At 39.4% G+C, this 21,601-nt stretch overlaps 1 protein-coding gene across 3 annotated transcripts in view; it reads left to right on the forward strand.

Moving 5' to 3' along the window:
• The first annotated feature begins 8,046 nt into the window (after window positions 1-8,046).
• The window catches only part of LOC126185181 (sorting nexin-7-like), a 142,773-nt gene continuing 129,218 nt past the window's right edge, over window positions 8,047-21,601 (forward strand). For all 3 annotated transcript variants that reach the window (XM_049928038.1, XM_049928037.1, XM_049928039.1), the window contains exons 1-3: window positions 8,047-8,283; window positions 8,391-8,546; window positions 8,619-8,729. In XM_049928038.1, coding sequence (XP_049783995.1) covers window positions 8,155-8,283; window positions 8,391-8,546; window positions 8,619-8,729 — 396 coding nt within the window. In that variant the 5' untranslated portion in view covers window positions 8,047-8,154. The remainder of the gene's footprint in view (window positions 8,284-8,390; window positions 8,547-8,618; window positions 8,730-21,601) is intronic.

Consider the following 21,601-nt stretch of genomic DNA (forward strand, 5'->3'; position numbering starts at 1 on the left):
TGTCATTGACCAACCAGCCCTGCTGCACAGTTAGCGAATTAATCTCCAACCGGCCAGAAGAAGACCGCTACACTCCACATCTCGTGAATGAATTGAGCTTTCCGAGTCCTAACCCGTCCAAGTGCACGAGATTTCTCGAGATGTGACCATGTCGAGGAGGTTAGTACTCCTTATTGATGTACAGTAACAGATTTCAAAGTGCCATAATATAATAGTAGACAGTTAAGAAGAACAACAAACAATTGATTTTTATATGCGATGGAGCCTCAGACAGATGGAGTTCGACGCATTTTTACGTAAATCGACCAAGCTATCTACTCTAAAGTATTGTTCTAGAGTCTAGGAGCGGCCCTTGGAAGGTATTCGTAAGAGAGAGAACATAAACACACGCACTCCTAAGGATACAACGTTCTGAACTTAAAACGGACCTATAATATTAGATCTCATGTGTTTTCGATCTATCAGACGTATGGAACTGTAGCATTGTTAATATTCCAATGTGAGAAATATATTTCAAGCGCTTGACATACATCGTTCTTCCCGGTTTCTCTACCATAAATTACCTTATCGAACCGTAAAACAAAAAAACAAACTACTTTCGTAAAACACTTGCTCTGCGTGATAAGAGCACAATATAGGTTCCCTGATACGTATAGTGTCCACTGTTCACATCCTATTACGGTTCAGAAATTATACTATGCCTGCATCTGACCTATATAAAATGATCGTTAGTAGCTGGGTACACATCCTACAAGGAAACACATAAGTGCACAGCAGCAGCGTCTGACATGTGAAAATTACAAGTCATTCTGTCACTAACTATGTAAACCGCACATGTATCGGGCAATTGTGTACACTGGGACTGCAGCGCCTCACAACCTCCTATCGCTAACTTAGTTATGATGCTGAAGTCTCAAATTTACTCTCAGGATGCGACAGGAAGGATCGCATAAATCAAAGTTCGTTTAGAGGAATGTGTCAAGTTTAATCACACATGAGATGGAAGTCCTCTGATGACCGACATGTTTACCATCAACGATCGCAAGTAGACAGTACTTTAAACCACATACAGAACACGTGGCTATATATGACTAGAACGACTGATCCATCCGGACAGAACAGGGGAAAAAAATTGACCTGCAGCAACTTCTCCTTCTTTAGAATGAATCAGTCAACCATTAAATCATACCTCGTTACAGCTCTATCTCAGTTGATCACCCTGTCCACTCTCGGTTGTCCTTTAACGCAGGTGCAAGTAATTTTAGACACGAATCGTTCTCTGTCTTCTGAAAAGCATCAAATACAGTAGTCAACTCACATGTATTACTGGTACCTCAATAGGCATACAGTATAATACTGCCCAGACGAAAAAAAAATTAACTACCTCCCTGATTCCAATCGTTTCGATGTCGACGTTTTCCCAGATTCCTACTGCTGCCCCATACTTGCTCCTATGAACAAACTCTTCGGCGCAAACCGGAAGATATCCAAGTACTTCCTCAATATCACAGCACTTCGGTGTATATTCTGTCAATTTATACCTATTCCGTCGTCATTTTCGCAATTATATCGATTTTAGGTCAGATCTATCCATGCGATCACGACATAATAACCTCGTTCTGTGTTCTACATTTGCCTGTAAATGTAGCACATCCGCCAACACCTAGCCCAAATGTACTGATAGGGAAGCGTAATATAGCGCTGAACTCAACTGTATCCAGTCACCTCCAGATTCGGAGAGTGTTTGCCCTGTTTCCTGCATGTCCATGTATATGAATACCTCATGCACGGCTCCCAGGAGACAGCCCCCTCCGCTGGTGGACCAAACTTTGAACATAGAATACATGGCCGAACGTAATGCATGGTTGGTCCACCTGCGAACCCTACTGCAGATGTGGTGTGTGGTGGATCCATCTCTGAACATAGGTCCGTATACAGGGTGTTACAAAAAGGTAAGGCCAAATTTTCAGGAAACATTCCTCACACACAAATAAAGAAAAGATGTTATGTGGACATCTGTCTGGAGACGCTTAATTTCCATGTTAGAGCTCATTTTAGTTTCGTCACTATGTACTGTACTTCCTCGATTCACCGCCAGCTGGCCCAATTGAAGGAAGGTAATGTTGACTTCGGTGCTTGTGTTGGCATGCGACTCATTGCTCTACAGTACTAGCATCAAGCACATCAGTACATAGCATCAACAGGTTAGTGTTCATCACGATCGTGGTTTTGCAGTCAGTGCAATGTTTACAAATGCGGAGTTGGCAGATGCCCATTTGATGTATGGATTAGCAGGGGGCAATAGCTGTGGCGCGCTGCGTTTGTATCGAGACAGATTTCCAGAACGAAGGTGTCCCGACAGGAAGACGTTCGAAGCAATTGATCGGCGTCTTACGGAGCACGGAACATTCCAGCCTATGACTCGCGACTGGGGAAGACCTAGAACGACGAGGACACCTGCAATGAACGAGGCAATTCTTCGTGCAGTTGACGATAACCCTAATGTCAGCGTCAGAGAAGTTGCTGCTGTACAACGTAACGTTGAGCATGTCACTGTATGGAGAGTGCTACGGGAGAACCAGTTGTTTCTGTACCATGTACAGCGTGTGCAGGGACTATCAACAGCTGATTGGCCTCCACGGGTACACTTCTGCGAATGGTTCATCCAACAATGTGTCAATCCTCATTTCAGTGCAAATGTTCTCTTTACGGATTTCATTCCAACGTGATCAAATTGTAAATTTTCACAATCAACATGTGTGGGCTGATGAGAATCCGCACGGAATTGTGCAATCACGTCATCAACACAGATTTTCTGTGAACGTTTGGGAAGGCATTGTTGGTGATGTCTTGATTGGGCCCCATGTTCTTCCACCTAAGCTCAATGGAGCACGTTATCATGATTTCATACAGGATACTCTACGTGTGCTGCTAGAACATGTGCCTTTACAAGTACGACACAACATGTGGTTCATGCACGATGGAGCTCCTGCACATTTCAGTCGAAGTGTTTGTATGCTTCTCAAAAACGAATTCGGTGAGCGATGGATTGGTAGAGGCAGACCAATTCCATGGCCTCCACGCTCTCCTGACCTCAACCCTCTTGACTTTCATTTATGGGGGCATTTGAAAGCTCTTGTCTACGCAACCCCAGTGTGTGATGTCATTAGGTTAGTTACGTTTAAGTAGTTCTAAGTTTTAGGGGACTGATGACCACACAAGTTAAGTCCCATAGTGCTCAGAGCCATTTGAACCATTTTTGAATACATGTGCACATAACATATTTTCTTTCTTTGTGTGTGAGGAATGTTTCCTGAAAGTTTGGCCATACCTTTTTGTAACGCCCTGTATATAGTCTGCAGCAGATCCACCACTGAACGTTAACATGGAGATGGTATATTGTGGATCTGCATCCCAACACCACTTTGTACATTGCACGGAGACACCTCCAAACCCAATCCTATGCACGCCATATTGTGGATCCAACTCTCAACATCGATACGGATATATCATGCGGGGGATCCACATTCGAACGCTAACTTGGGTCTACTGCAACTCCATTCATGAATGAATGAACACTGTGCTCATAGTGGGAAAATGTGAAACTTCTCATTTGATCATTGAATATTGAAATTGTAAATTGTGTTATTGAACATGATTAAAATTGAAATGGAATTAAGTACTTAGGTAATACGTTAGAAGAGCGACATCGGTGTCACTTGTGTTCAGTTAAATTCGTTAGCATATTTACACAAGGCTATGTCTAGCGCGAGTATAAAGGTCTAGGCTGGAGGCTGTGAGGATAACAGTCACGCACTTGCGGGCCACTGACACGTCGCGTGTCTGGTTATAACGCAGGAGAGAGAGAGAGAGAGAGAGAGAGAGAGAGAGAGAGAGAGAGAGAGAGAGAGAGCAGACGATCCTGTTGCATCACCCGATATCACGGTAGTGCCCTCTGGTGGCCACGATATGAACTAAGTAAGTTGGGCTCTGGAGATCATGGTGAACACATTGGTTGCCACCATCTAGATAACGGTACTTGCATCATGATCTGACATCAGGAGAGCGCCCTCTGGTGGCGACGATATGAACTAAGCCAGTTGGAGCCCAGATCCAGTGGCGAAGACATTGGGTCCCGCCATCTTGAATAACGGTACTTGTGTCATGATCTGACGTCAGGCAGGCGCCCTCTGGTGGCGATGATATGAACTAATCCAGTTGGAGCCCAGACCTAGTGGCGAACACATCTGCTTGAAATTGGTTAAATAATAAAAAGAAGTCCTTTTTCCCACCATTTACTTTGGCTAGTAGAGACAACTGAGGTGTGGTGCATTATCGTGATGGAATTTGAACTTTGCGCCATTTTTCTGGGGGAGGGGCCGTCGTGGCACTTTTCCGCCAAAATTAAAACTTCCCCCCAAAATCCGCCATCTTGATTGTCGTCATCGGCGCCATATTGGATGACGTCATCGCCACCATCTTGCATGATGTCATCGCCGCCATCTTGGATAACGATACTTTGGACTGGGAATGCCCTTGTCCCAATACTCACAATATGGACTGGTGGTGGGGAATTTCAAAGAACACAAGGTCTGCTTCAAGTTATATTCCTAAGACCTTCGAAAACACTAAATTATTCAGCTAAAGAACTGAAAATGCACTGTGAATTGTTGCATTTGATTTATCTACATAAGAAAGCAAACTGAGTACCAAAAAGTAAAAGCAGTGTGAAATACAGAGCCATTATAAAAACTATAAGAGGGTAAAAATAGCAGCAGTGATGGTACTGACATTCAGCATAAAAGAGTGAACAATCTATTCTTGCAGTGTGTACATGATGACCAACCCAATGAGTTAATACATTGGCTACAATTTTTCATGGCATCAGCTGCTGCCTTTAATACAGCTCATTTGAATGTGCTTGTTTCAGTAATTTGAGAGCCTAGAGAAAGAGATATCACTGAATAAGTATGGAGACAGTAGTTCGAGAACTACACAAACCAGCATGCAAAACATACCTCGTAGACGAGTTATGATTAATGATTTGGATGGCCTATGGCAGGCTGGCCTTATTGATATCAATGAGTATTCTTGTGTGAAAAACTATTCCAAGTATATTTTAATGCTCATTGATAAATACTTTAAACTTGTGTGGGCATTACTTGTGAAAACAAAAATGGGGAGAGAAGTTGCAGAGGTGTTTGAGCGTTTGTCGCAGACAGGAATGAATCGATGTCTGGACATCTTTTCGATAATACAACTTCTTGATCTATCAACACTTCAGGCAGTTCAGTATGTTGTATCATCGGTACTATGCGGTTTTGAAAATAGGCAGCACACTTTTGCCATTGTAGTAGATCTAAGAATGCACTCTCACAGATAGAATTTATATTAAGGAACTTGAAGGATATGGAATAAGTGAAATAGAACTAGTACTACCATAACTGACAAACAGAAACCAAACAGTTGTAAATTCAAACTCTTCTTTGTATACAGGGAAGATAGATGTTGATTTCAGGCAGTCTGGAAATGTTCTGTCTCTAAACTTCCTACTTATAAGGTGAGACTGTGGAATGTGTATAGAATCTATAACATTTTTAAGATAAAATTACAGAAACCATGTATGTCTTCAGTTCTGAGATTGCTCAGTGATCTGACTACATCCAGTGTATCCTTAGGATAGATAGTTCGTCACCCAAATTTTGACACGTCTACCTCCAGCTCTGCTTCCTGTGAACTGAGGAGACTGTCCACATCGTCATTGATACTATGTGCTGAGCTACTGGATGAAAATAGCGGCGTGTTACTTGCAACAAATTTCGTTAAGCAATAAATATACTGAAAATACTTAGATCCTTGAACAGGTTTCTACATGATATTCTTGAATTTACACCAGCAATGAGCCTTATTACACAGTTCTGCACTCTAAAAACTTTTGCTCAGTTTGTTGAGTTACCCCAGAATATGATCCCATATGGCATAACAGAATGAAACTAAACAAAGTATGCAAGCTTTTTTTATATTTTTATCTTCTACATCTGGTATCACTGGTATTGCAAATACAGGCTTTTTTAGCAACTTCATTCTGTTTTATGCACTTCCCAACTGAATTTATTATTAATTTGTAATCCCAGAAATTTAACACTGTCAACCTCTTCTATCAGCATGTCCTCGTATATTATACACATGCTGGAAGGAAATCTCTTACAGGTTCTGAACTGCACGTTGTGGATCTTTTCAAAGTTTAATGACAGTGAATTATCTTTAAACTATTTATTAATGTCAGCGAAAATTTGATTAGCAGCCATTCCTAAATCTCTGCTTGAGTTGCTATTTATTGCAATGTCTGTATCATCTCTGAACAAAATAAACTTAGCATCTGGCAATGTAATGGACAAGAGACTATTAATTAACACAAGAAAAAGCAGTGGACCTAACATGAGACCTTAGGGAAGACCACAGGTAATTAATTAACAGTCAGATGAAGACTGATTGGTTACACTACAGGCATTTCGCAATGACACCCTTTGTTTCCTGTTAGTTACATAAGACTCGAATCATTTTGCAGCACTGCCAGTGACATTACAATATTCTAATTTGCTTAAGAGAATGTTGTGATTCACACATTCAAAGGCTTTTGACAGGTCACACAGAATTCCAGTAGCTTCTGATTTGTTATCTACTGAATTAAGTACATTCTCACTGAATGTGACGCTTCAACACAACCCTTGCAAATATTTTTACAGTTCTTTAACAGAGAAATTCCAAGAGGGTGACCCGCTGGCAAACAGGGAAACACTACATAAAAAAAGTTCGATGCCGACTGTTTATCGCAAAGAGCAAGCAAAGTAGTGAAATCTTTTCGGTCTAGTCTTCAGGGACTTGCTAGCTCACTTTCACTCAGTACTGTGGTATGCCAAATGTAATGTGAGTTGTGAGAGTGTAGAAAATAAGATCTGGTTGTGCTAAGGAAGAGTGCAGTCAGAATATTATGTTAAGCTGATGATGGAAAATCTTGCTGGTAGGCTTCTGGCAGAGAATTGGAAATCTCAAATAGAAACAAACTGAACTATAGCTCAATAGCCACATATATAACTTATAAAAATATACTGTCTCAAACAAGTCTAAAACTGTAGAAATATTATCTGTAACATTTCAGAATAGAGGTACAGCATTTTACTTTCTTTTATGAAATCAACCTTCAGGACAACGTAAGTAGTTCAAGTGTATTGGGTATGATTTTATTCATACTTGTTTCGAAATTGCAGTACCAAATCCTAGATATTTGTAGCCTAGCTCCTACTGCCAGGAATCTTAACTTCACCATCAGCCACTCATATGGCGAAATTGCTCTCCTCATACAAGTTTTATTACTAGGATTTGTCAGAGTCAAAAGACAACTACACATTTCTAAATCCATACTCAAATAAGTACCCAAGTCGTGGAGTTCGCCCTGCAACATGTGAAGTAAATTTATGCGCGACAACGCCTTCGTTTAAGTAGCCACTATGTAGAGCATTTTAATTTGTCTTTCTGTTTCTCGCATTTTGTTTGCATATTTTTAGCAACACAAATTACGAACACAGACCGTAATAGAATTTCCTCCATTTTTGGATAGATGATATAGACTTACTGTACGAGGGTGTAGTCGCTTGCCATTGAAATTTCTTTTTTATGCCGGTAGATGGCGGTCGAGCAATACATTGGAACTTGTGTGTGAACATACAACATTTTCAGCGATCTAATAGATGCACAGTTATGTGCGCAGATATCTGCGCATCTGCACATGCACATTGTTGCATTTGGACGAAATATGTTGTGCGAATGCTTTGTCTATTTGTTTTACTTCAGTGTGCCTCTTCAACTAAATTTGCTGAAAACGATAACATACTTAATAACACCGGATATTAGTTTACATTGTAGCGATGTGCATCTTTCCATGAACAAATGTTTCTCCTTGCTATGGGAAAGATTTCATCCGGGAATGCGTGTTCCTTCATGCACTCTTTGCATTGCTTTAGCAAAGTTCATAGGTGGAAACAAAGATTCTAGACTTCTTAGGCTATTGACTTACCACCCTGACCTCTATTGGAAGTGTAAATCTTATGGGAATTGACAGTTCGCGCTTCGGTGTTGATTGAGAGGAAAGGGAGAATGTCGGAAATAGACGATATGGCTGTTTTGGACGTGTCATCCGAATGCAAGTCCTTAATGTTGCAGAGACAGTGTAGCAGGGATACAGATGTCATGTCTAATTACAGTACTTCATTGGATGATTCCGTGGTACGATGATATTATCTCAATATAATGTGCCGAAATATGCCTCACGTAGAAAAGCTTTGAATGACCCTCTAAATATTTCGTAGTAGTAACTTCCATAATCCTTTCAGGTTGCTTCCCCATCAGTTGAGAGCTTTTCAACGCTGCCAGACCAGGAATTATCAGAGTTTGGTGTTGATACAAGGGATTTGCTGGTGAAAGTTGATAATCCACAGAAGCACCTTGACACACTGGAAACATACATAACATTTCGTATTACAACAAAGGTACGTCAACAACACATTGCGTATTGAACTGCGACATTGACGTTGCGCAAAACTTATAGAAACATTTTTCAGACGACGCGAACCGAGTACGAGGAAACTGAATACGTAGTTAGGAGGAGGTACAATGATTTCGTTTGGCTTCGTCTGAAACTGGTTGAAGCGTTTCCAACTCATCTAATTCCAGTAAGTGTAAAAATCATGCTTACAGGATAACACTTCCGTAGTTATCGGTAAGTTATGCCTTTGTCAAGACGAAACACGTCCCCAAACTCTCTGTAGTGTTTATTCACATAAAGCAGTCATAATCAACAAATTGGCTGTTATGACACATTATTGTCGATAAACATATAGTGTGTTAGCACACGCCAGAAACGAGATTTTGTATCAGTTTTAGCTGAAGTATTTGATTGGCATGAGAAATAGCTAAATGTAATCTGTTAGATATATACAATAAACCAAAAAGTGCTCATTTTACTATTGTGTAACAGAAGACAGGTACACTGAATTTTAGACCAATATTGCTAACATCCATCTCTTGCAGACTCCTAGAGTTTATTCTGTGCCCTTAAGATCATGATGTTTCTAAAGGAAAAGCTTTTCTCTAAGAATTGAGGGAAAACAGAATGCAGTAATTATACAAGATAATCATGCAAACAGTAGCTGTAGGTGAACAGCTAGATTGTCTTCCTTAATTTCTGGAAGACATTTGGCACTATACTACATTGATGTGCAAGAATAGCACAAATATGTGATTGACTCAAAGAATATTTATCAGTTGGAAACTGGTATGTTACACTGGACGGCAAACTTTCAACAGAAAGAAAGTGACATGAAGTTTGCTGCCAGGAAGTGTAATAGGACTGCTAATGCTCTGTGTATACAGATAGCAGATAATGTCAACACACTGTATGATTGTAAGGCAATGCATTGAAATTTGTTCGCTGTTTGCACTTGATGTAATGAATGGCAGCTGTGGGTCATTTAAGTGTAATGTCCAAACAGAAGCAGATAGTATTACAAAATTAGCGGTAAAATTCTAGGACTTCTCGGGTAGTTTGAAAATCTGATTATAGGACTAGGAAGTGCTAGAAAATTAAATGAAAATATGAAATCAGTAGCCAGGAAGACGGATGATAGATTTATTTCAATGGTTCTTATAAAGTTCTGTAAAGGAAACTTAAGTCTAGTGTGACAAAACTCTTGATTTATAGGAGGCCTAAAGTGTTAAGTCCTTTAAAGTGCGAGCGGCAGTGAACACTGAAAAACTTCAAACACACACCACTAGGATGGATAAGTCAATACATCTGCACAAATGTATAACACAGGTGCTCAGGGAATTTGATTCAGTTGGTCAGTGATGTCCTCTTGAAAACCTAGTTCATAAATTTATAGAACCAGTGTACAAATAACTTGAATTGGAACTCTCACATAGCTAATGTTGTGGGGAAAACTAGCTAAAGACTGATTTATTGGTCAAACACTTATAAGATGCAACAGGTCTGCTAAAGGGACTGCCTACACTAAGCTTGTTCAACCTCTGCTAGAGCATTGCTGTGCTGTATGGGATCTTTACCAGATAGGATTGATGGAAGACACAGAAAAAGTCAAAGGAGGGCAGCTCATTATGCATTATCACAAGGGGGGGGGATGTCAGATATAAATGAGTTTGGTTGACAGTCACTAAAACAAAGGTATTTTTTGTTGCAGTGAGATCTTTTCACAACATTTCAATCAGCAACTTTCCCCTCCAAATGAGGAAATAGTGCCTGCTGACAGGAGGAGTTATTGTAATAAAATAAATTGCAGCTTCCTCAGAATGATTTAAGTGTTTGTTCTTCCCTGTGTGCTGTTAGTGTGGAACAATAGAGAATTAACTGTGAATTGCAGAGAAGTATGTTGCTGTAGAATATCCAAATGACACTGCAGACATTCTGCTGCCTCCGCTGCATGCATTAAGTGACAGTGTAGCAGTTAAGACAACAGATTCACATTGAAGAGGATTAGGTTTCAAATCCTTGTCTGTCCATAGAGATCTAAGGTGTGAAATTGATATCCTGTCCTGTGCTAGCACACAAATATGCTTTGCTGGCGACTACAGTGTTGATTGGTATTGTATTGGTTTCAAGTGCTGCTGTTTAGTTATGTGTGGTTGCACTGCACATGGTCTAGTCTTGCATCTGTATCAGCACTAAGGATTTTGACCTGCCACCTGTAATATTGCAGCAAGCTGTTAGTGCCACATGTTTCATAATTGTCCTGCAGCTGTATGTGGTATGCAAGAGAAATTGTTTGGAACCACCCATATGGAATAGTCATTTGGGAACCAAACAAAATGTCTAGAGCTTGATGCAGTTGGCTTGCATGTTGGTAAAAAGGTATGGACAGAGCCTCATCCAAGCATGCTTATGAACCCTGGACCACAGCTGTAGTAGTTTACACACACTCTTCATCATATATTATTAATTCTATTTAACTCAAGATGAAAGCATACTCCAATGCAGGATGAATTAAATTGCTCTATTTTATAGAATTGGTAATATTATGGCAACAAACGTTGAAAATAAAATAGCTTGATGGTAGGCAGCTTCAGTTTTTCAATTGCTCCACATAAAAAAAATTCGTGATGTGTTGACTACTTCACTGTTCTAAACTGAATACTGGTTTTTTCCCACCTTCATACCATGTACTCAGGAACGCTGTACTGTGGCATGGTCTCATGGCTCATGAATAAAGTGCTTGTACTTTAAGTATGTAAATGAACTTTAAAACTGTACTGTCATTCATTGCCGTAGACTGTAGACTACTACTGGCATCCGTGATGGCTGCCATAATGTGGCTAGCATGTGGAGTATAGTCTATCATGCCACACTGTTCTGCAGGAAAACCACTCCCTCATGATTCTCGAGTGATGTGGAGGTGTGTGTAAGGAAGTAAAGCACTTTGCCTGCACATTTGTTCATGTATACATATTTTTTGCAAGAATGAAAGTTTTGGAGATAGTATATGGACATACTCCATATCTCGTACTCTGCAGTGAAAGAATGTTGTCAATCCTGTAAGGCTGCTGGTAGTGTTGTGAACAGTACCAGACTGTGTGATTTGAATCCCCAGTAACATTTCATTGTATTATTACACTCTCCATCAGCTGCAAATATAATGTTTTGTGGTTTTCTAAAGAAACAATAAAGTTCTTTTGTTTGAGAATAATTTGTCAGTAACTGCAGTGTAATATTATATTGTGGTTGGTAACTATTACTGAAACTGTTCTCAGACAATTTACTTTCAATAACTGATCCTGTTATATACATTAACAACTTTCATGAAATAAACATTTTATGTTGTATATTTGATTTCATAACAACATAGTTTTTTCTGCAGGTGAAACAGAAACTGAGAATGCAATCAAAAATTTTCACAAGCAGGTTGTGGGCACTTATTTCATCTAGGTATATTTGGGATTAGTAAACAAGGTAATACTGCACTGAAAGACTGATGATGTAATGAACATGGCAGAGAAAAAAAGCCTCAAGAAATGAATAAATGATGGTCTCACTAGCAGTATGAAAACATTAGTAAAGCAAAAGCTGAAAAACTAATTGGACCACCTTAGGAATAGGGGATTTTGGGTGGAGATGTTATTAACACCTTGAAACTTGTTAAAGACTGGAAAATATAAGGCCACAGTGAAAAAATAGGTTTTAACCAGGGATGTAATTGTAACAATGGTGTAACAATGGAATACGTGAAATATAAACAGACTGTCATGGCACTTAATTGGGTTTGCGAACTCTCAACCAAATTGTCACCTTATAATCTAACCTAAGCCTTAGACAATGCTGCTGCTCAGTCTCATTACTGTCTCGATAAATAATTGGATTTTCACATAAACACGTTTGTTGGCTTCAACTCACAACCAAACCTAAACCTCAGATTACACTGCAGATCATCTGTCATGACCACGAGAGAGAGAGAGAGAGAGAGAGAGAGAGAGAGAGAGAGAGAGAGAGAGAATAATGAATGGCAGTATTACAATCTTCTATGCACATGCTATTGCCAGTGGATCTGCACAGCTCTAGTATCCAACACAATGTAATCTACCACCCAAAGTAATTAATGGCATGTTGTAAAAACACACAAATGACATAACTGAAACATACAAACAAAATATCAGATGCCAGTTATGTAACACATGACTGCATTTGTGGCTTGTGTTGTTCACTGGAACCAAACTTTTTATGTGGTATTTCATTCTGAATGCATTTGTTGCTGTTATTAGCTACTCATTTTTACACAGTATTGATACAATGACAGTATAACATGTCCACTGACGCAGACGGCCACAGCAGAGCCTCACGCCTTATGTCAGGAGCTACTTTGGACTGGTGATGAAACATGCATCTCTATTCCTGTGGTAGTCAACACATTAAATAACAAGTTCTAGGTGATTTAGTCTCTTTAGTTTGATTTGGGATAGTGCCTGAGTCCAATATTACAACTTGAATTATTGTTCCCACACGGCTTTTCTTTCACCTGCGAGATCCCTGTTTTTTTTCATCTCATTGCAGGCAATTTGCAAATGCTGTTTGTTGTATACAGCAAGGTATATAAAGCAAGTTGGCACATTTTATTGGTTGCTTGCATAAGGGTGTCTTATCGGTTTTTATGCCGAGGTTCCAGTAAATGTAGAAATCTTTATTTTCTACTGTTTAGAGTATCGTAACGGTAATATGGACAGAAGACTTTCATTAACACATATTGCTGCCATAACTTTTGCTGGGTTATTTTTGACAATTCCATAATGTTATTTTCAAATAAGTATGTTGGTGATTGAACGGTTTATCTTATAAATCTACTGGATTTTAGTAAGCCATGTATGCGAAACAGGACTAAATCCTTCTTTTTAAAAATTGCAGATCCTAAACACGTTAAGTTCTTTATTTGCTAAATTAGTATGACAATCTGTGATGAGCTGTTCTTTGCTACCGTGAGGTTTCTTCAGCCAGTTTATTATTCTGCCAGTACCTTAATTTGCAGCATTTGTCTATACATAATTTTGCCTGTACAGGATGTGAACAATTTGTATATTGTGCACAAGTGTGTGACAGGGCAGTTTTCGGAGAAGCTATTACATATCTTTCTTATGGTAAGAGGCATGTTTTTGCCCTGCACTGGGTGTTATGGTATGGTATTTAGCAGTTCAAAGAAGTTACTGAAATGCTGACTGAAGTAGACACAGCTTCTTGTGTCCACATAAAAAGGTGTGTGTGTGTGTGTGTGTGTGTGTGTGTGTGTGTGTGTGTGTGTGTGTAGTGAAAATGTTTCCCAGTACAGAATAAAATTGCATTCAATTTCCTGCCAAAAGGCTGCTATTCATTTTTTCTCTAGGGCTAATAGTTTCCACATCACAGGGGTTGGAAAACATTAAAAATTGTTTATATTTAATGTATTGGCTTAAAAATGAATATTAAGTATGGGTACCACATCTATATGCAGTAGAGCTCTATTAAGGGATAAATTGTGTTCTGGGGGTGTAACTGGTTGGAGGGGGGTGGCATGTGTGGAATAAAAGTGCAAGGCAAGTTAGGTTGCCAGATTGCGATCATTCGCTTCCCTTCTTCATAGGTATGCGAGCTTGAGATGTTGATGTGGTCTTCAGTCTAAAGACTGGTTGATGCAGCTCACCATGCTACTGGGGTGCAAGCCTCATCATCTGCAAATAACTACTGGAACTTAAATCCTTCCAAATCTGCTTAATGTACTCATCTCTTCATCTCCCTCTACAATTTTTACCTCTCGCACTTTCTCCAGTACTAATTTGGTGATCTGTTGGTGTCTCAGAATGTGTGCTATAAACTGATCCTTTCTTCTGAAGATAAGCAGGTGATTTCTACCTACCCCCCCTAGATCACAAGAAGCAACTACATGATATTTAACAAAGTTATACTGACCCTCCACAGTGTGCGTTATGAATCACTGGCAATGCAGAATGTTTCTTAGTTGGTTGCATGTTCCATTGATCAATTGCACAGTATGGTAGCTGTTATGAGGTGGAACATGTTAAGTGCACAAGAAATGCACATATGAAACAAATTTTTCACACACACACACACACACACACACACACACACACACACACACACACACACACACACACAGTTAAAGATTAATATTTCTATTATTTACCCCATTACCTTAAATGGCACAAAATGCATATACTATATTTATAGATTTATCTGTTTCTATTCTAGAATTCATCTATGGTATAGAAGGAGTTGTGAAGGAGATATGATCTCAATTTATTTTTGAAGCTATTACTGCTGTCTGTCAGATATTTTATTTCATCTGGAGGGTGTTTGTTTTTCATAAAATGCCTGAACACTAGATAGAATGCAGGTATCAGTTACTAATTATGCTAATGCAAGAACACACACGGACCGAATCTACATAAATCTCTGCCCACTGTTATACACTGCTTTTGAGGAAATTGATTTTTAGATATACTGTACAGCAGCTTTAGTGTTCTTCTGAGAAACGCGACTTCCTGCACCACGAGCACAACTTGATTTTCAGTTTGCGGACAGATAGACTATACCTCCCGAGCATATCCTGTCCAGTTGTCCTATTTTAATAGGCAAAACAGCTTCACTGAGTACATGTTTATGTAGTGGAGTTATTTTAATTTTATTAAAAGAGTACTTATTTGCAGTTGTTGAGTGAGCTTTGATGTATAATACATCCCTATAAAAATGGCTGAGGAGTGTATATTGTGTATAGTGTGATATTGTCGGTGACCTTTGTAGTGTTTGTGCGACGGGGTTTGGATAGGTAAATGTGGCACTTTTCTGCTTTCTACTGACAACACATTGAATTGTGAAGCCATATAATTGGGTTGTAGTCACTTGGTGGTTATCAGGGAGGTACTGGACTTAGTTCACCATTGTGTTACTGGTAGACTGCATAAATCTTTTCCAGTCAGGAATACTGTAGAGTTGACTGCACCTAGTGGAGCCACTTACCACACCACCATACTACGTCTTCAAAGATAGGTGAATATCTATGATGGAATGGGGCTGGCCATGTTAGTCTAGATCAGTAATCTACTTTAATGCATTGCTTGAATTATGTTGAAATACCTGAAGTTCTAGAACACCTAGATGAACTACTTCCATTTCAGAGGGAGATAATTGAAGCCTCGGGGTGTCTTCGGATGTTGAGAGAGCTGAGGCGATAAATTTGATATCCCTAGTACTGTGAAAAGTATTTCAGATAAAGACAGTGGAGACAATGATATCAACATTGTTGAATAGATATTGACAGCATGTTACACTTGGGACAGGCTTTTCAGGGTGGTGGACAGTTGACAGTTCCAACAGTTAAGCTTTCTTACGCATAGCAACTGTAAATAAGTACTTACTTAATGAATTGAAAAAAGCTCCACTGTGTAAACAAAAGCTCAGTGAAGTTATTTTGTCTACTCAGATAAGAGAACTGTACAGAAAAAACGCTGGGGATGTATAGGCTGTCTGTAAACTGAAAAGTGAGCAGCTTTCATGGTGGGGAAACTGACTTCTCCGGAAGAACATTACAGCAGCTGTACAGATGACTAAGAATCAATTTCCACTCCATCAGTGTTGAGCAGTGTGCAGGGATTTATGTAGATTCTGTCTATATGCATTTCTTTTGTTTGTGTTATGATAAACTCGTACTTGCCTTTCACGTATATTTTGTGGAAAATAAACACCCCGAGAGCATGTCTACACACTGCATCACCAGTGATTCATGGGACGCGCTGTGGAGGGTCGGTATAACTTTGTGAAACATTGTGTAGTTGCTTCTTATGATGTAGTGAGAAATCACCTTCTTGATCTTCAGTTTGTGGACCTACCATCCATTGCACTCCTACCCGCTCCACCCCACTCTATTACGTCCCTGGAACCCAATTTATCCCTTAATACCGGGTGATCAAAAAAATCAGTATAAATTTGAAAACTGAATAAATCATGGTATAATGTAGATAGAGAGGTACAAATTGACACACATGCTTCGAATGACATGGGGTTTTATTAGGAAAAAAAAAAAAAATTACAAAAGTGCAAAAAGTGTCAGGCAGATGGCATTTCATCTGATCAGAATAGCAATAATTAGCATAACAAAGTAAGACAAAGCAAAGATGATGTTCTTTACAGGAAATGCTCAGTATGTCCACCAACATTCCTCAACAATAGCTGTAGTCAAGGAGTAATGTTGTGAACAGCACTGTAAAGCATGTCCGGAGTTATGGTGAGGCATTGGCGTCGGATGTTATCTTTCAGTATCCCTAGAGATGTCGGTCGATCACGATACGCTTGCGACTTCAGGTAACCCCAAAACCAATAATCGCACGGACTGAGGTCTGGGGACCTGGGAGGCCAAGCATGACGAAAGTGGAGGCTGAGCACACGATCGTCACCAAACGACGCGCGCAAGAGATCTTTCACGCGTCTAGCAATACTTTTTTTTTTGTTCTAATAAAACCCCATGTCATTCCAAGCATGTGTGTCAATTTTTACCCCTCTATCTACATTATTCCGTGGTTTATTAAGTTTTCAAATTTATACTGACTTTTTGATCACCTGGTATAACTCTACTGCACATTTAATATTTGTTTTTAACCCACTTCATTTAAAGATGATCATTAATTTTAAACTGTTAAAACAATAGTTTTGATAATTATGATTTGTTTAATCCTTGCAGTACAGAAACTATTGGTTGTAGAGAAAAAATGAATAGCGTACTAGCTGATGATGCTTAGTATGGTAGTTTTTATATGTGGTCTAAAAAGTGTTCCATTGATATGCAATATTATTTGCGCGGCAAAAATTTGGTCTGGGAAGGCAAGCAGAGTTAGATCTAATGTGTGATTTAGGTAAATTCAGTTTTCTGTGGGTAAAATTTCAAGGGGTAGGTCAGATACACAAATCAATGTGTGGGCTACATTCAGGATGGTAGTTGTGTAATGGTGGCGGGTAATGGGAAGGTGGGTCTGGATATATCACATTGGGTGCCATGAACAACCCCACATTGTAGTTCAATACACAGTGTGCCACAAGGTCGACCTTGTTTGTAACAGGTATAAAGAAGTTAAGAAATTTTTTACACAGGAAAATCGGACAAAAGTACCATTGTTTGACCATCGAACAGGCTCCCATATGGAAAACATAGTAATAAGCATCCCTGGCATAGATTAACAACTGAAAGAGTTTAAAGCAAACAAGTCACCAGGTCTGGATGGAATCCCAATTTTCTTTTTCAAAGAGCACTCTACAGCATTTGGCTCCATACCTAGCTTACATTTATCATGAATCTCTCACCCAAGGCCAAGTCCCAAGTGATTGGAAAAAAGTGCACGTGGCTCCTGTGTATAAGAAGGGCAAAACAATGGACCCGCAAAATTATGGACCAATATACCCAACATCAGTTTGCTGCAGAATCTTTGAACACATTCTCAGTTCGAATATAATAAATTTTCTTGAGACCAAGAATCTTATGTCCACGAATCAGCATGGTTTTAGAAAGCATTGCTTGTGTGAAACTCAACTTGTCCCTGTTTCACGTGATATATTGCGAACTATGGATGAAGGGTGACAGGCAGCATCCATACTTCTAGATTTCCAGAGAGCATTTGAAAAGTGGTGCCCCATTGCAGGCTGTTAAAGCAGGTACAAATGTATGGAATAGCTTCACAAATATGTGAGTGGCCCAAAGACTTCTTAAGTTGTAGAACCCAGTATGTTGTCCTTGACGGCAAGTGTTCATTAGAGACAAGTGTATCATAAGCAGTGCTCCAGGGAAGTGTGATAGGACTGCTATTATTCGAGATTTACATAAATGATTTGGTGTACTAGTTGGGCAGTAGTTTGCAGTTGTTAGCTAGTGATGCTATGGGGTACAGTAAGGTGTCGAAGTTGACTGTACGAGGATACAAGACAATTTAGACAAAATTTGTAGTTGGTGTGATGAATAGTAACTTACTAAAATGTAGAAAAATACAAGTTAATATGGATGAGTAGGAAAAACGTACCTGTAATGTTCAGATACAGCATTAGTTGTGTGCTGCATGACACAGACACCATTGTTTTAGCCACCAAATTTATCTCTGAATGGGCAAATTATTTTTTTTTTTTAATTCAGAGAGACTGTTTTTAGGAAATTTAATTCTAAGTTACTCAGGGCACCATAAGCTGTAATTTTCTAGTGAATATTATTTCTAGTTATCTCACTATTGGGTGGTGTAATATTTGGCCACTGTTCCCTTAAAGCGACACATAGTAAGTGGCTAAATATATGGAAACCTTCTGAACTTTGCATTACTCATTTTGGTTTATTTATTCAGTATAAGAAGAATACATTGCTTAATTGCCGAATGAAATTTAATGTAAACTTAAAACCATACAATTAGTATTTCAAAACAATGTCTCTTGAAACTACACTGAATTTATCACAACACATGAAAAATGCCAAAGAAAACTAACCAAGAAATGGTACAAAACAATCTAAACACAATGCCACTTCACAGGTTTTGCAGATAATGTTAGACCTTTTGACAGCTTTGTTTGTGCTGCAGTAAGCACATCTTTTGCAACTACCTCTGACTGGTAAATGCTCCCCAACATTAGTAAATTGCAGCAATGTTCTTATAGCTCTGCCACTCTTCTTTTTTATGTTGTAACTTGAACTTGTTACAACATTTGGTCTTCTCCCTTTCTGAACTCTACTGCTGTAACTTCGAATCAGTTCATCTGCAAGCAGCCTGCGGAACCTCAAAAATGGTTCAAATGGCTCTGAGCACTATGAGACTTAACTTCTAAGGTCATCAGTCCCCTAGAACTTAGAACTACTTAAACCTAACTAACCTAAGGACATCACACACATCCATGCCCGAGGCAGGATTCGAACCTGCGACCATAGCGACCGCGCGATTCCAGGCTGTAGCGCCTTTAACCGCTTAGCCACCACGGCCGGTGCGGAACCTCAAATATGTCATTGGCTTTTCTCTAAATGTTGACAGTTGCATAGTTGTTTTGTATATAATGTATGCGTTAACAATAGCAGAATCTATGAGAAAGGAGAACACTTTCATCCACCATCTCCTAGACTTCCAATACAAGACAGTACAAGACAAGACAGTAGCAAGACATAAGTTGGTCAAACAGGTCGACACCCCCCCATATGCCGGCCGGAGGGGCTGAGCGGTTCTAGGTGCTACAGTCTGGAGCCGCGCGACCGCTACGGTCGCAGGTTTGAATCCTGCCTCGGGCATGGATGTGTGTGATGTCCTTAGGTTAGTTAGGTTTAAGTAGTTCTAAGTTCTAGGGGACTGATGACCTCAGAAGTTAAGTCCCATAGTGCTCAGAGCCATTTGAACCCCCCATATATTTGTTGTATTCATGTATACACAAAGGGCATGGAATGTCTTCTTTCTCCCCTGACTTTTCCCTCCTTCCAACAGCTGTCTGTGCACTTGGATTGTGCATATTTGATCCAATTACATCACTTTTTTGCCTCTTTCCTTCTGTTTACAGGCTGATACCTCTCTTACTGCAGCAAAATCACTCTCTCCCATGTTTAGGTCAGTATCTTTGCGCAAAATATGTTTTGGATAAAATTTTCTGTTTGTCTGCATAGTTCCACATGCAAACAGGCCCTGTGAAAGTAGATTTTGAAACAATGGTATTGCTGAAAAAATCTGTCAAAGAAGACACAGTAACCATTTGATTGGAACTCACTTGTCAACCTTATCACTACTCCTTCACCTAAAGTAAATGTATTAATTCCTGCACTGTTCCCTTCATATACCTGAAATGCTAAGAAAAACTCTGTGACTGCACAAGACAATGCCCATACTTTGAACCCACACTTGACAGGCTTCAGGGGCTTATATTGTTTCAAAGAGGACCTACCTTTGAAACCTACCATGCACTCCTCTGCAGACAAGTACCAACTAGGATTGAAAACACTTCTGTAAATCTTATTCAGATGGTTTACCAATGGCCTTACCTTGTACAACGTGTCAAAGTCTTCTTTACCTCTTTGTGGTATTTTTCATTATCATTGAGATGAAAGTTTCTTATAATTTTGAGAAATCTCTTCAGTGACGTTACTTTAGAAATTCTTGGCACATTAAAATCGGCATCAACTGACCAGTAGAGCCTAAAACTTGGTAAAACATGGTATCCCATCACTCCCAATACCCCAAGGAAGGCCTTCAGTTCAGCAACAGAAAGATATGTCAACACCTCTCTGATGAGCATACAAATTTGACTCTTTCACCATTGTTTCCACCATTGGTCCCATACATGCTAGAAAAATCTGTAGTGGTGATTGTAAATCAACTGGGACGTTTGGCCCATGTGGCTGAGTGAAATGAAATGAGGAAAATGTTTGAGGACTGCTGCAGTTTTTGAGAAACAAGAAGTAATATTGTTTTCATCACCAGAACCATCATTAATAGTATCAGGAACATCTTCCTGAGTTCTAATTGCACTGTCTTGAGAAAGGTCAGGTGCTATTTCTTCTCCACAGTCACTATTTGAATCCACTACTTCCATGTCATGCAGTACAGTGGCGAGAATTGGCTCACACTGATCGTCACTGGTAGCTGGCGGTCTTGTTTGGACACTGCCTACAGTGATATTGGTGACATCGTCTGCATCACTATCACTTTCTAAATCTGAGTTGAAAGCTTGATCATCACTGATCCCTTAAAGAAAACAATTTCTGGCTTCATCACTGAGATTCTCCAGTTCAGCTGCCATATAATAATTTCTGGACAGTCTGTGAGACAAATGAGAACAGAGCCTTTGAATAACATAATTGCATTGCACATAATACAAAGTGTACATAAGAATCCATGATTTTATACAAATACACGGAAAGTCACAACATGATGAAGTAGCTGTAAAGCCATACTGCTTTAGTTCAATTGAGTGATCTATTTATGTCCATAACTTGTTAGTGCAGAGTGTAAGAAACACCTATACACAGTAATGAATGGACACGATGATCCTATACTGTAA

Source organism: Schistocerca cancellata, chromosome 4, assembly GCF_023864275.1.
Source record: "Schistocerca cancellata isolate TAMUIC-IGC-003103 chromosome 4, iqSchCanc2.1, whole genome shotgun sequence".
Classification (NCBI taxonomy): domain Eukaryota; kingdom Metazoa; phylum Arthropoda; class Insecta; order Orthoptera; family Acrididae; genus Schistocerca; species Schistocerca cancellata.